General features: G+C 42.2%; 1 protein-coding gene across 1 annotated transcript in view; it reads left to right on the top strand.

Annotated features, from left to right (window-relative positions):
• Window positions 1-15829, top strand: part of LOC137341820 (solute carrier organic anion transporter family member 1C1-like) — a 35406-nt gene extending 19577 nt beyond the window's left edge. Inside the window, exons 9-14 of the mRNA XM_068005325.1 lie at window positions 547-742; window positions 2101-2266; window positions 6780-6958; window positions 10076-10140; window positions 12819-12936; window positions 14619-15829. Of these exons, the coding sequence (XP_067861426.1) occupies window positions 547-742; window positions 2101-2266; window positions 6780-6958; window positions 10076-10140; window positions 12819-12936; window positions 14619-14826 (932 nt within the window). The 3' untranslated portion in view covers window positions 14827-15829. The remainder of the gene's footprint in view (window positions 1-546; window positions 743-2100; window positions 2267-6779; window positions 6959-10075; window positions 10141-12818; window positions 12937-14618) is intronic.
• The last annotated feature ends 228 nt before the right edge of the window (window positions 15830-16057 follow it).

Genomic DNA, 16057 nt, shown 5'->3' with positions numbered 1-16057 from the left:
TTCAAAATCCTAATAACCCCAATCAAATCATCCCTTAACTTTCTATATTTCAGGGAATACAAGCCTATGTAATTCCTCCTAATTTAACCCTTGGAGCCCTGGTAATAATCTGGTGAACCTGCGCTGCACTCGTTCCAAGACCAATATATCCTTTCTAAGGTGCGGTGCCCAGAACTGTAGTCCAGATGTGGTCTAACCAGGGCTTGGTGTAGCTGTAGCAAGACTTCCTCCCCTTTATATTCTAGCCCTCTAGTTATAAAGGCCACCATTCCATTAGCCTTTTTGATTATTTTTTGTCCCTGACCAGTACATTTTAGTGATCTGTGTACATGGACCCCTAAATCTCTTTGGACCTCCACTGTTCCTAGCTTTTCACCATTTATAAAATACTCCAGATCTGTTCTTTTTTGGTCCAAAATGGATGACCTCACACCTATGTTGAAATCCATCTGCCACAGTTTTGTACTCTTCCTGTGCTGTAAGAGTCTATATTTTAATCATTTATTCTGAAGTGACTTGTACAATTTATTGTCGTTGCTCCTCCAGGACTCATCAATATCCCTGCAGTGTGCTTTGGAATTTTCTTTGGTGGGTTAGTGATGAAAAAGTACAAGTTGAATGTTGTTCAAGCTGCAAAGATGGCCATTGGGTGCACCACCCTGGGTTGGTTATTATCACTGACCTATTTTGGAATGGGCTGTGAGAACTCTCGTGTGGCAGGTTTAACTGTCTCCTATGAGGGGTAAGTAGTATTTTACTGGATCATTTAAATCATTTGGAATCCCTTTGTATGTCAATTTAAAAACAAAAGATTATGTTAGCAGAGGAATCAATCCGCCATTTTGGTTTTGGTAACGTGTTGTGTGTTGTTAATTCTCTGATTGGAATCCCTGCTTTAGGCTGGAACTCAAATGTTGATTCAGATATGATCGCTCTGTTTTTGTGCTGATTCTTGCCATTTCTAAGATGGCCACTGGCACTGTTACCAAGGTAACCAATGTCCCATTTTCCTCATCGTCATGACTGGGAAACACTCAGTTCCGAGGTACTGCGAAGAGGAAAAAGAAATAAAGACTCGTTAAGTGCTTTGGGCCGTTGTGCTACGTTAAAGGCGCTATCTAAATGCAAGTTGTTAAGTCAGGTCACCTCTCTCTCATCCTGGGCATCCCCAGATACATTGGTAGTGGGTATGAGCCCGCAGTAGGCGGGAGGGGTGTTCTCAGCATTCCTCCGCATTGATCTGGGTACACAAGCAGAGGAGCACGCAACAAAACCTGGCATTGGGTTTTGCACAAGGAACCCCATGGACTTGGAGGTTCTGCAGGGGTCCCAAGGAAAGCCTGAAGAGAAAATCAGCAGCAGAGCTATTTATTTTCCCATCTCATTTCTCTTTTTTCCCCCCCCCCCCCCCGACTTCCCCACCACCGCCAATAATGATCCTTTAGCCTCAAACCCTTCTGGGCATCACACTCTTCGATGCTGGCGGTCTTCAGCCCCACTGTGCAAGGCCTCCACTGGGGGTGCACCTGGGCCATGAAAATAACCCGGCACTGGACAATTGCATGCACCTCTCCTCTTAACAGGCACAGCGTGCCCAAGGATCAGAGACACACAGGGGCTCAAAGAGGAAAATCTACCCTAATATCTCTGAGCCGTATATCCCCTTCCCATTCCCATCCCTGATGTTTTTCTGTCATCTGTTTTATCTGTGTCCCCTTCTGTTGAACTTTTTTTTTTGCATGTTAACCCCTATTTAAGATAGTTTGGAAATAAAATAATAAAATAATCCAGGTCATCTCTCAGCACAACTGTTCCAAAATTGAAGTTTTGATGTGGTAAATAGGGAGAAACTTTTTTTTTACACAGCAAGTTGTGATCTGGTATGTGCTGCCTGAAAAATTGTTGGAAGCAGATTCAGTAGCAACTTTCAAAAAAGGAATTGGATAAATACATGAAGGGTAAAAATTTTGCAGGGTTATGGGGAAAGAGCAGGAGAGTGGGACTAATTGGATAGCTCGTTCAAAGAGCCGGCATGATGGGCCGAATGGCCTCCTTCTGCGTTGTATGATTCGATGAATCCTTTCTTACATTGTTTCTCAGTACCTCACAGGTCTCCTATGAGGGAAGTAATCTGTACCACGATTGTAACGCTGGCTGCTTTTGCAAACGGACACAGTGGGAGCCCGTTTGTGCTGAAAATGGGGTCACGTACGTTTCACCCTGTCTTGCTGGTTGCAAAACGTCTACTGGAATAGGGAGAAATACTGTAAGAGCCTTTGATTTACTTTTTGTGGTTAACTTTTCATCTTTAGAACTGCATAGAAGTCACAAAACAGAAACGGCCCACAGTCCGTGTCGGCGTTCACCCTCCACACGAGCAAATAATTCTAATTACATTTACCCACCCAGTTCCCGTATCCCTTCAACCCCTTTCCCTTCATTTCCCCCCACCCCCCCCCACCAATCTAATCAACCGCTAACCCTGGAAGTGAGTTTCACAGCCTCCAAACTGTATGTGTGCAGAAGTTTCTTCTGCCTTCTGTTCCAAATATCTTACATTTAATCTTGTATCTATGGCCCCTCATTCTTGACCCCTTGGCTACTGGAAACAGTCTGCTTTTGTCTTCCCTGCCCCATTCTTTCAAAATGTTAAATGCTGCTATCACATCACCCCGTAATCTGCGTAGTTTTAACCAAAAACAACCCAGCAGGTTCAGAGGGAGCCGTGTGCTGATGTTTACAAGTCATGCAATGTAACACATGAACGAACACTAATGTTACAGGAATAAAATGTTAAGAGTTGGACCATAATAACGTACAGAACCAGAGGAGACTGTTTGTATTAACGATAAACAGCTCAACAATAGTTGAATCCAAAATAAATATGGGAACATAGGAACAGGAGTAAGCGTTTCGGCCCCTCGAGCCTGTTCCGCCATTCAATTAGATCATGGCTGATGTGTATCTTAATTCCATTTACTTGCCTTGGTTCCATATCCCTTAATGCCCTTACCTAACAAAAATCTATTAATCTCAGTTTTGAAATTTTCAATGGACCCCCAGCCTCAACAGCTTTTTGGGGCAGAGAGTTCCAGATTTCCACTACCCTTTGTGTGAAGAAGTGCTTCCTGACATCACCTCTGATGGACAAATGTAAGGAATCTTACAACACCAGGTTATAGTCCAACAGTTTTATTTGAAAATCACAAGCTTTCGGAGGCTTTCTCCTTCGTCGTGACGAAGGAGAAAGCCTCCGAAAGCTTGTGATTTTCAAATAAAATTGTTGGACTATAACCTGGTGTTGTAAGATTCCTTACATTTGTCCACCCCAGTCCATCACCGGCATTTCCACATCACACTTCTGATGGAGGGATTGGATTATGAGGAGCGATTATGTAAATTGGGCATGTTCTCACCGGAGAAAGCAAGGTTGAGAGGTGATGTGATTGCTGCTTTTAGGATTCCAAAGGGACTAGGTAATGTAGACCATGACCAGCTATCTTATCTTGTCCAGAACAGTAGAACCAGAGGACACCGCCTGCACATGAAGGGGGATAAACTTGAAACAAATGGGCGGAAACAAAGTTTCAGTGAACGAGTGGCCAGTCTATGGAGCAGGTTCCCTAGGGAGATGGTGGAAGCAGATTGTATTGATTCATTCAAATGCAAATTAGATAAATTACTTACAGAAAATAACATTTTGGGATACGGTATATGATTTAATTTGAGACATGACATGGTAAGTGTGACATGCTTTGCTGAGGTGGGGTGGGGGGTGGGTGGGTGGAGGGTGGTGACTTTGGGCCTATGGTTCCCAAAGCTCTCCACCACTAGGATTTTCCTCATCTCATGTCTGGGTCTTTTGTAGAGTAATTAAGAGATTGATTGCTATGATTAGTCAAAAACTACATTATTATTGTATCATGTGACTACCAGGATGGTAGAAGGCGACCGAGATGAACCTTGGCCTTTCTTCGTCTAGCAATTCCGATGTCCCTATAAAAATTGTTCCACTTCAATTCTACGTATCCTTGTTTTCTTTTCCTCGTTCTCTTGATCTTCCGTTCTTATTATTTTAATTTTACTTTTTACCACACTCTATCCATTCTAACCTGACTTATCTGTTGTATGATTTCCCCCCCCCCCCACCCCATATTGTGCATGTGTTTTTCCTCTTTCAAAATCAGTTGTTAACATTTCTATCTGTTTTCATCCTCCTGGCTCTCGCTCTCCATTTTGAATATTGGAGCAACTTCTCCCCCTTTTTTCCCCATCCCCCCCACCAAAACTTACCACAACTGGGCTCTCACTGGCCGGAACCCAACAACAATGGCTGCTTTTTACAGCCAGTCAGGAAATAGATGTCTGGATAATGGTCACGGCCATGTTCTTACTGATGACATCATTGGGGGAATGGCTTGGAGAAGTTACAGGGTGTGAAGGAACTCGATTTTAACATCTCAATTTCATAGCCGTTACATTCATACAGCAAGCCAAAGTCTTGGCCATTTGAATCTGAACCTCTATCCTCGATACAGAAATTCCTTCAAGGTGTTTTTTTTCTTGTTTGTTTTGCTAAACACCATTTCCTGTGGCCTTCCGGACAATAAATTGTGTGTGTCAGTCAGACACTTGTATCTGATTGGCTCAAATTTCATATTCATTAAACAGAGACAAATCGCAACCAATGAGGCCAGATGCAAATAGAGGTTTTGTCCAATGAGATGTATAAATTTATTATTATAAAATTGCGGTACCCTCAAAATAAATTCCAAGCACGCCTTTGAAATATTAATGGCTGCCGCCAACTATGTCTGGGTCAAAGCCCCAGTGATCCTAAATTAACCAAATAATAAACTTTGTGAAGGACCAGGGGTATCGCCTACATTGATTCCATTCCCTCCCAACTGACTTAGTGCATGGAATCACTTTATATCTTTTGTTGCTCTTGCTGTGATATTTAGTCTTGGTGCTGCATCTTTCAGAAGGTTGTGTGGCCGTGCCCAATGCTGTAATCAACAGTGTCCTGGGATATTTTTTAAACTCTAAGAAATTGGACGTTTGTTAATTTGTGGAGTTCAAACTTCATTTAAATAATGAGAATGATTAAACCCAAAGAGGGGTTTTGATAGAGTAAACGGGGAGAAACTGTTTCCACTGGCAGAGGACACCGATTTAAGGTAATTGGCAAAAGAACCAGAGGGGCGATGAGATTTTTTTTTAATGCAGTGAGATGTTATGATCTGGAATGCACTGCCTGAAATAGTAACTTTCAAAAAGGAATTGGATAACTACTTAAAGGGGAAACATTTGCAGGGCTGTGGGGATAGAGCAAGGGAGTGGGACTAATTGGATAGCTCTTTCAAAGAGACGCTACAGGCATGATGGGCCGATTGGCCTCCTTCTATGCTGCATGATTCAATGATAACTGTTGTTGGATGTCAAAAGCAGGCTTTTAAACTACCAGTTCATATCTTGCCTATTTAAAAATAGTAGCACTTAGATTGCCTGTCTAAAGGCATGAAGACAAGGAGAAAACATCCTTATAACCCATGGAATTTCCTAGGATCTTCAATTCTCTCTCACGTCACTGCTGCTATCTGCCAGTGACCATAGAAAGAGGTCTTTGAGAAACCAATTCATGTATTTACCATGTGAGACTATTTTTGAAGAGTTTGTTGAGAACAGACTTGAAGAAACACCTTTTTAAGAAAAGTATATGATCCCTTTTTAAGTACTGTGCTGTTCCAGTATGTTACTGTGTCTTTTTGTCTCTCTATATTATTTCATCTGTAACTAAATCTGACCAATTAGTTTAGCCTGATGCCTTAGTCTGGAGGTAAGCTATTTTCTGCCTTTTTGAAGAGTACAGGTCTCTTTCCCCCAAATTCTCTCTTAACTTGAACAGCAATTGAATTCATTCCCATTTTGCCCATCACACTGCATTACTCCCTTATGTTACAAGCACCAGCATATTAATTTATGTAATTGTTGGCATGCGAGGAGAACAAAGACATTTTCATTTTACTTATCTGCAATAGACAAAAAGTATTGTTTGGTTCCTGGAAAATAAATAAATCAATCAAAAAGCATTTACTTCACTGTCTGAGCAGATCTGTCAAACCTCTTTCCAAATCCTTTTAGTGCATCTCTTCCCCACCCACATCCGAGTGCCCTCTTGCAACAGCATGACCTCTACCACACTGAACAATACCACAGGAGATCTGCTAATCAATATTTGAAGTGTTAGTCACCAACTTTTGTTACATGGAGCCCTTGTTATTAATTAGAATGAGGTTAGCAATGGGTGTAGGTACAAGTTATCTCACTTGTCCGACAAAGAACTATATTATACGCACTGCATACTGGAACAGGATTTCTTTTCTCAACTTATTGGTGTAATGTTTAGCGCCTTCATCTTACTTGTTGTTGGGATCTGACGATTTGGTTACAGTGCGGTAATTTTGACTTTGTGCGATAGTGTAGAACGGGTGATGGCGACAGGTGATTACATCCCTCCCAATTTGAATTCAAAGGAAAGAAAAATCAGGGGAGCTGTAAAATGGGCTGCCGATTCGCTAGTGCAATAGTGTAAATCAGTGAAACTTTCTAAATAATGGTGTAGAACAGAAAATATTCCCACCCTCCCCTGTTTTTTCAAAAAAAAAGTCTTCTTTTAATTGCTAAAACATTTATAATATGACTGATAGAAATTACGAGATTTCCTCGCAAATCCAAACTGACTCTTTGATTCTAGTTTTGTCTTTTTTTCTACGCAGACGTTCCACAACTGCAGCTGCATATCTGCTTTGACATCTGGCAATTCCTCAGCCCTTCTGGGGCAGTGCTCAACAGCAGACGATTGCGAAAGAATTTTCCCTTACTACTTGGCGACCACCGTGCTTAGTGCTTTTAGTTTTTCCTTCGGATCGGTTCCCGGATATATGATTTTACTCAGGTAAAGGTTTTTTTTTAAGTTTAAAAAGGCCTATAGCCCTTCCTTCAGATTCAGGTACTGTTTTCCTCCCCCCCCGCCCCCCCCACCCCCCCCCAGCCTATACTGACCACGATTATGGCGGGCAACCATCAATCTGGGCAATTAACGATAACTATTTTTCCATTACCATAAGAGTCAATTACAACATATTAAGTTCGCCGGTTATTTCGGGCAATTCAATAAGCCCTTCACACCTCATTGAAGTGCAATGGCCTTAGTTACTTAATCCTCTCTACTTACCTCTTTAAAAGCCCCACTAATTTCACGCAAATTGAAATGTTTATTAAATATCTTTCAGTTCGTACTGTTAACTATCCACCTGAGGATCTGAGTGCCTCCATCCTGTAGTGCCACTGTTTGTACAGGGAGCGTGAAATAGTGACTGAGTGATGGAATTACATGTATTTACCGGTCCGCTCGGGCTGCAAGATTTCATTGTCTTTTTCTCCATCATCGGCCAAAGTACTGTGTCCCTCTCTTTAGGATGAACAAAGTGGAGCTGGCAGTCTTTATTCGATACTTCGTGCTTCTACTGTCCATGGGATAATTGCATTAAGACCAGTGCACCCCCTAGAAGTGCTGGGGACTGTATCAATTTTTGTCTTGTAAGTCACTGGGTGGACTGATTACAACACAATCTATGTTTTTCCAGTGACTACAATCTAAAGCTGAGTTTTCTATTTTTTTTTACTTGTTCTTGGGATGTCATTGACACTGGCAAGGCAGTACTAATTGTCCATCCCTGAGCCAGACCGTGTAGGAGTGACAGGCTCCCTTCCCTGAAGGACATAAGTCGACCAGTTGGATTTTTACACCAACCCAGCAAAATTAGTGGTAATTTTCTGGCACTAGCCCCAAAAATGACCAGATTGAATGGATTAAATTTCACAATTTGTCATTGTGGTATCGGAACTCATGACACCTTTAGGCTGCCGTAGCCTAATTGTTCAATGGTAAACTTATTTTGTGCTGTGTTACATGCCAAAAGTGTGATTGTACCTCCCAAAAATGGCCCACCACTCCTGGTGTATAACTGTCTGTTGACAGTCAGAGTTTATCCCAGAGTTTTTACGGTAGCGTAGTGGTTATGTTACTGGGCTAGTAATCCAGAGGCCTGGACTAAAATCCAGAGTCACGAGTTCAAATCCCGCCACGGCGGCTGGCGAATTTAAATTCAATTAATTAAAATAAAAATCTGGAATTAAAATACTAGTATCAGTAATGATAGCCATGAAACTACCAGATTGTCGTAAAAACCCATCTGGTTCACTAATGTCCTTTAGGGAAGGAAACCTGCTGTCCTTACCCGGTCTGGCCAAAATGTGACTCCAGACCCACAGCAATGTGGTTGATTCTTAATTGCCCTCTTAGGGATGGGCAATAAATGCCGGCCTTGCCAGCGACGCCCACATCCCGTGAATGAATAAAAAAAAAAATTTCATGTGTTTCACCAAGAGTGTCGCACTCACCCAGATTTACCTCTACATTGCAGAAATGGTGCTACCTGGTTGCCCGTGCTTACAGTATAATTTCTCAATGAACCAGTTCCCACACTCTGAGCTCTTGCTGAACTGACTGCCCCTTTTAATAGCAACAACTTAATTATTTAGTACCTTCAACGTAGAAAAACGTTCCAAGGCACTTCACAGAAATCAGGCAAAAATCAACTCTGATCCAAAGAAGGAGGTATTGGGAAGCTAAAAGCTTGGTCAAAGAGGTGGGCTTTAAGGAGGGTCTTCAAAAAAAGAGAATTGTAAACAATTTTACAACACCAAGTTATAGTCCAGCAATTTTATTTAAAATTCACAAGCTTTCGGAGGCTTCCTCCTTCCTCAGGTGAATGTTGTGGAAATGTTCCACAACATTCACCTGAGGAAGGAGGAAGCCTCCGAAAGCTTGTGAATTTCAAATAAAATTGCTGGACTATAACTTGGTGTTGTAAAATTGTTTACAATTGTCAACCCCAGTCCATCACCGGCATCTCCACATCAAAAAAAGAGAAGGAGGTGGAGAGGTTTAGGGAGGGAATTGCAGAGCTTGGGGCCTCGAAGGCACGGCTGCCAGTGGTGGGACAAAGGGATTTTGGGATGCATTAGAGGCCAAATTAAATTTAATCTCTAATTTGGGACCCAGTACTTTTCTTCATTGCTCAGAATAATCACTTCAGTTGGAGAGGGCTCTTAAATACATGTCACTCTAAATACGGCTGTAAACTTAATCCATTCAGACAGCCCACACCAGTGATATTGTACTTTACCCTCTGTGGAATTTGTGCAGTGGTTGATGACAAATTGAAAAAAGATGGTTTAAGTTTCTATTTATATTGAGTCACAGAGTTAAATGTTCACCGCAGCTCCCTGACTCACTGGTTTGGGAAAAAAAAGCAAGACTCTTGAAAGAGCCCGTGAATTTCAATTTGTCAAGTGTTTTATCATTAAGGCTGTCCATTGTGAACCCTGATCCTTGCACTATTTAAATTCATCTCGTAGCAACTTCTGATGGTCACGATTTACATTCCAAGGGGAATTTTGTGAGAATTTGCTCCCCAGTCAGAAGGGAGGTCATTAGACCTGATGCTATAACACTGTAGCGTTATGTGACCCATGTTCCTGTCTAACAAGCCTCCATTATAGAAGCCTTGATTTGCAAAATCGCTTCTTATGTACCTATTAATAATTTGCCTGTGGGAGACATGGAGGAAAGTCTAGCATGCATGTTATGTTTAACTTAATAAAAAGAGATTTACAATAAATAACTGTAGAGTTTTGAACCTTGTACTATCTTCCCTGCTGCCAGTGAATTATATTTTGTGGCGTTTTCTTTTCATAATCAATCTATTGTTTAGTGTGGTCATTCACCAATATTGGTTGTCCCCTAAATTAAGCAGAATGCAAGCTCTTTAGGATGTTGTATGACTGGAACATAAAAAGTTTGTCCTGCATTCAACCCGCCCATCCTCTGACCTTGGCCAGTATGGTACTACTGCATACACAGTGCTGGTCGGTAAGGTACTCTACACTCATTTTTCTTTCATGCATTTGTCTCAACACTGACAGTAATGTTTCACATTGTCATCAGGTGCAATGAGCCGGAGCTGAAATCACTGGCAATAGGTATACAGACCTTGATGGGAAGAACACTTGGTGAGTGAGTCACTTCAATTTCCTTTCTTTGATTTCAAAAAAAAAAGTTTGTCCCAATAACTGGGGGAAGGGGGAGACCTGGTTGTGTTAGCGAAAACATAAATATAATGAGGCAACATCCTCACTCGTCTTGTTTCTGGAAAAATCTTTAATGCCTTTGTAAAGATTTTGCTAGAAATAGCAATTGGGGAAATAGGTACAGGAGTAGGCCGTTCAGCCCCTAGAGTCTGCTCCACCATTCAGTTAGATCATGGCTGATCTGTACCTCAACTTCATTTACCAACTTTAGCTCCATATCCCTTGATACCCTTACCCAACAAAAATCTATCAATCTCAGCCTTGAAAGCTCCAATTGACCCAGCATCCACAGCCTTTTGGAGGATCTTGCCACTTACAATGTCACTAATGCAAAAACAACCAGAGGAGATCTTCGTCCTTGGTCGGCCTAAAGGGTACTACAGTCTAGTTTTCCCAGTTAAACAAACTAAGTGTAGGTCAACAACAGCTTGAATTTATACAGCACCTTTGACATTGGAAAACGTCCCAATGTGCTTCACAGGAGCATTATCAGACAAAATTTGACACCGAGCCACATAAGGAGATATTAGGACAGTTGACCAAAAGCTTGGTCAAAGAGGTAGTTTTTAAGGAGCGTCTTAAAGGAAGAAAGAGAGAGGTTTAGGGAGGGAATTCCAGAGCATGGGGCCAAGACAGCTGAATGTGGGGCGATGGAAATCGGGGATGCACAAGAGACCAGAGTTGGATGAACGCAGATTTCTCGTAGGGCTGGAGGAGGTTACAGAGATAGGGAGGGATGAGGCAGTGGAGGGATTTGAACACAAGGATGAGAATTTTAAATTTGAGGCTAGCTTAGAAGATATGATGTAAAGGTTTTGTGAATTTGAAATGTAGCAGCTTGCAAAAATAATGTTGGATCCAGCAAGAGCTGGTTTTAAAAAAAAATTCCCAAATGTAGTTGAAAGCTTTTTTTTATTGAAGGCTATTGAACGCAGTCAGGTCTACTGGGATTCTTGTTAACAGAGAATGAGCAGGAAAGTGCTAAGCCATGTTATACCTTGGTGCTATTTATTATTCTTCCCAGAATGGTGACTCTTCATACTGTAGTCAGTCAACTTCCTAGTCCTGGAAGATCCAAGCTTCCGGGGCGGAGGGAGGAGAGACACCAAGCCAGGGATGGAGGGAAACAAAATAAGGGTCAGAGACAGAAAAAGGAAAAAATAGAAAGAGAAGATAAAGAAAAAGAGAGGTAAAAGACTGACTGCGCGAACTAAGATGGAAAGGGTCAATGAGTAAATGAAAGAGGAAGAGAAACAACTTTAGTAAGACATTCAGCAAAAGTAAACATGAAACATGCAGTGCGTTTTTCCAGTAGCTAAACTAAAACCAAAGTAAAGAGAAGAGATGATGAAGGTTAAGCAGTTAGACAGGCAGTGCAGTGAACTATGTGCTCAGTAACATCCAGTGAACAGATACTGATTTAAACTCCTTCCTTACTTCACTGACATTTCAATCTCAGCTGCATTACACAGGAGATCTAACAGCACCAGGATGTCCTACGCACCTGCCAACAGGCAATGGTGATTGTCATTAGGGGAGGCCTCGAGCAGGCCATTTGCACCCACCTTTACTGCCGTGGTTGATCTGTGGTTCAGTGAGATCAGGATGAGTGTTACACACAGTCATTACACCTCACAATGCCCATGAATGGATTGGCATGTGAGGTTTATGAACCAGTAATAGTGCAGATTTTTGCATTGGTTCAACATGAATCTGTAAGGAATCACTGGGGCAACTTCAGAGAACGCAGCCCGATTCCATTTGAAAGACAGTGTGAAACCACTTCAAGGTAATCGTACAATGGACAGTACTTCTGCTTTGTGTTGACCTCAGTACAATTATATCCAACGCAAGCAAATCTTAAAATGTTCCCAGTGGCCCCTTGGGAACTTTTTTTAAACTTTAACTTTAGCAAATTATTGACTCTCCGGTTCAAAAATTGGATGCTGGTGAGCCGAGTCCTGCTTACACATGGTTACTGGAATGGACTGAGCTCTGCTTCCTTTTAATTAGAGTGGCGCAGAGCCAACAGTATAACTCAGTGCTGCGACATAGAAATTACAACACGGAAAGAGGTCATTGGGCTCAATCAGCCTGTGTTGGCGTTTACGTTCGGCACAAACAGTAGTCCTAATCCCATGTGCCCACCCTTTTGCCATGAATAGTTTTCAAGACACTAAAGTCCTGAAGCTTAGCTAACATTATTTGTAAACAATATAATGTGTACGCAGCAAAGGGGATGATTAAATCTGTACTTTTCAAGATCAGTCGGAGTGGGAGAAAAAAGAAACGTTGACATGGCTGAATGTTCCCGTTTTTCCTCAAGGTGAAAAGCAAATCATGTTGAACGGGAAGATATTCCGTTGGGTAAAGAAGAGCCAGCCATGCAAATAAAAAGCTTTTCAAAGCTCTGACACCTCGTGCATAATGCATTTAAATGTGCTTCTAAAAATAACCGATGACAGGACTGATCGGAGATGTGAGCTGGGATAATATGAGCGTGTGATTGTGAAAATGAAGCCATTTAAAATAATTGCGTAAATGGTTGTAGGATAGGGCTGGAATAACGATTGACAAATGTCTCCTTCCTCCTGTTCCAGCTGGAATTCCCGCTCCTATTTACTTCGGAGCTTTGATAGACGCAACGTGTCTGAAATGGGGAACCAAGAAGTGTGGCGGGCGAGGGGCCTGCAGGATGTACGACTCTGATGCGTTCAGGTAAGATGGGTTTGTTGGCTCCATACAACGGACATGGTTGATGTAAGGAGTGAAATGAACGAGATGTTTTAAAGTAAGGAATTAAAGGGTATGAATTCAATAAGAGGAAATCAGAAGGTATAATCTACCCTCCAACTGGTTTTATATTCTATTATATAGTGCCTTTCATGACCTCAGGACATCCCAAAGTGCTTTACAGCCAGTGAATTACTTTTGAAGTGTAGGCACTATGGTAATGTAGGGATACACAGCAGCCCATTTGCACACAGCAAGGTCCCACAAACAGCAATGAAATAAACGACGAGATAATCTTTTTTTAGTGATGTTGGTTGAGGGATAAATACTGGCCAGGACGCCCGGGAGAACTACCCTGTTCTTTGAATAGTGCTGTCGGATCTTTTATGTCCACCTGAAAGGGCAGATGGTTTAACATCTCATCCGGCAGTGCAGCACTCCCTCAGCACTGCACTGAAGTGTCAGCCTGGATTTTGTGCTCAAAACTCTGGAGTGGGACTTGAATGCATGACCTACTGACTCCAAGCCGAGAGTGCTTTCAACTGAGACAAGGCTGGCACCTAAATTGGCAGCTCTTTACCCTCTGCACGAAAGAAGATGAGGCACTTTATTATGCCAATACAAAACCTGTACTGAGAAAAGTTGGCCCAGCAGCAGATAACTAGGCACAACACAGCTGCATTTTGCCCCACTCGTTTAGGGTTCATTTGGCAATCCTGTGCTCCCAGCTTGGGTCAGCTAGAGTGTGGAGAAGAGAAGCAGTATGACAGTGTTGTGGCGCTAGACCTGTGACCTAGTGAGGATCTACCCAGTCGTATCCGCTCCATTTGCCACAATAGAGCTCTTCTGCATTACCCCATGAAGGATAGGCCCTGAATTAAGTGTTGCCCAGGTGCCATTAAATAGCATCATATTTGCAGGATCTTCTTGCTGCACAAGACTTTCGATGAGCTACAGGTGGCCCATCTGATAGAAATTATCCATACACCTTGCCGTCAATGGGGGGTGACTCCAACGATATGTCCAAATGGCATTCAGCAGACGATAGGGTTTGCAACTAATCTACTCGGCTGTTGCAGCATGGGCCCTTCCTGTTAGTGGCTGAACATCCCACTTCTTTGCCGTATTTATGGTGATTTTAACCCATTAACATTTGCCAGCAGCAAAATTACCACTTTATTTGTTCTCTCTGTCAGTTTTCTCTCCCCCCTCATCTCCCCAGGATGTTGATTTCTGCTGGGCTTTGGTTTCAGAAGGCACGGGTTCTCCTTCCAGTGCCTCATTCAAGTGGCCATTCTTCATGTAGCGGCCCAGAAAGTGAGCACTGAAGGGCTATTCTACCACGAGGGGCAAGGCGGCTGCACCCATTCCTGTGTTTGCTTTGGTGTCTATAAACGAGCACGTTCCATCAGGGGCTGACTGGCGAGCAATCAGGAGTGGGAAGTCTGGGAGATGATTTCTCCCTTCCTGGCCCCAGGGCACTGGAGGCCGATTGTAGCATGCTTACTGCCAACCCAACTGAGACCAGTTAACTTAAGACAGACCATGGACCAATGCTGGGAACTTATTTTCATGGTGTGCTGTCCTTGCCAGCTGAACCACTCTAAATGAGAGAGAGAGAAAGCTAGAATTTTGATGCGTTGTTCCTATACTCTCATTCCATGCAGGGATATCTTCCTGGGATTAATAGCTGGACTGCGTGGAGTGGGCTTGCTTCTGTTTGTTGGTGTTGGCGTGCTGCTAAAGAAACATTTTCTAGCCAAGGACAACCACACGGCATCCAATTGTGGTACTGAAATGATGCCTTATCAGGACAAAGGAGACCTTTCAGTCAAAACAACCGCCAGCGACCCTGACAATGAAACGCATGTTTGAAAAAGAACTTCATTCCCAAGTGTAGAAAAAAATAAGTAGTAATGTCATCTGTTTTCGAGTCAAACAAATTAGGAAAAGAAACAAACATTTGTTAGGTTTTATTTTTGCCAATTCTAAAATCTTAAGTAATCTATAATTTTTTTAAAAAGTTCCAAGAATTATATTAAGTATCAAACTAACTGTGCTTTTAAATAAATGTGTGGGTACAGAGTAAAATCTCTTTAGGATATTTTACATCAGTATGATTTTTCATAATGAATTGTTGTGTCTGTGGAACGACAACTGTGAACTGCAACCAATACTTTTATCTAATGCCTGAATGCAATGGAGGTGAAATTGGGAGTCTTTTCTTCACCAGTAGCGCAAAACGGGTTCATAGCGAATCGGCTGCGTGTTTTACATCGCGTCCGATTTTCTTTTCCATGGGAAATGGGGTGTGGTGTAAAACGGGCGGCTGATTCACCACAAACCCGTTTTGTGCTACTGCCGAAGACCCCCAATTTCATCCCCGGTGTTTCCCAACCATTAGGCACATGCTCCTTTGGAGAGTCAAATATGTGCCATTTTAATGCATTTGCTGACCAGGCAGGTCTTAGACCATTGTTAGGCCTCCAGATGCCGACTGATGCCAGTCAAGCAGTCTTGATAATTTGACACACTTTGGGTCAGAACATTTCTGTAGATTGGCTCATGTAGCGATCTTATTCATCTAGCTAAAAATGTTTTCTATTAATTGGATCGTGGCAAGTTATCATTGTACATAGCCTTATAAATCCAAATTGACGTATCACTTAATTGGATAACTCTACTTCTGATCTTTGGCTGCGCTGCAGCCTAATTCTGCCCTTATAACAGCACTTAGTGGCAAAGTCCAGTAACTGTGAGATCCTGCCATTCGCCAAATAGAATGAAGAGGGATGAATGGTGAAGCTGCTTCAGATCTGTTTTAAATATTTATCTTTGCATTGTTCTTAATTCTTAAATAAAAATATTTTCCCTGAAATCATTTCTGTGACACCTTTTTTAAAAACAGTGAAACAGAAAGAAAGTTGAATTCACTTTAAAGCATACCTACCAAATCAGCTGCTGCAGTTTAGGGACATAGGAACAGGAGGAGGCCATTCAGCCCATCGAGCCTGTTCTGCCATTTAGTTAGATCATGGCTGATCTGTATCCCAACTTCATTTACCCGCCTTTGCTCCATATCCCTTGGTACCCTTACCTAACTAAA

The sequence above is a fragment of the Heptranchias perlo genome, chromosome 24 (assembly GCF_035084215.1).
Source record: "Heptranchias perlo isolate sHepPer1 chromosome 24, sHepPer1.hap1, whole genome shotgun sequence".
In the NCBI taxonomy this organism is placed as follows: Eukaryota; Metazoa; Chordata; class Chondrichthyes; order Hexanchiformes; family Hexanchidae; genus Heptranchias; species Heptranchias perlo.
Note: the sequence above shows the minus strand (reverse complement) of the source record. Positions and strands in the feature narration are given on the sequence as shown.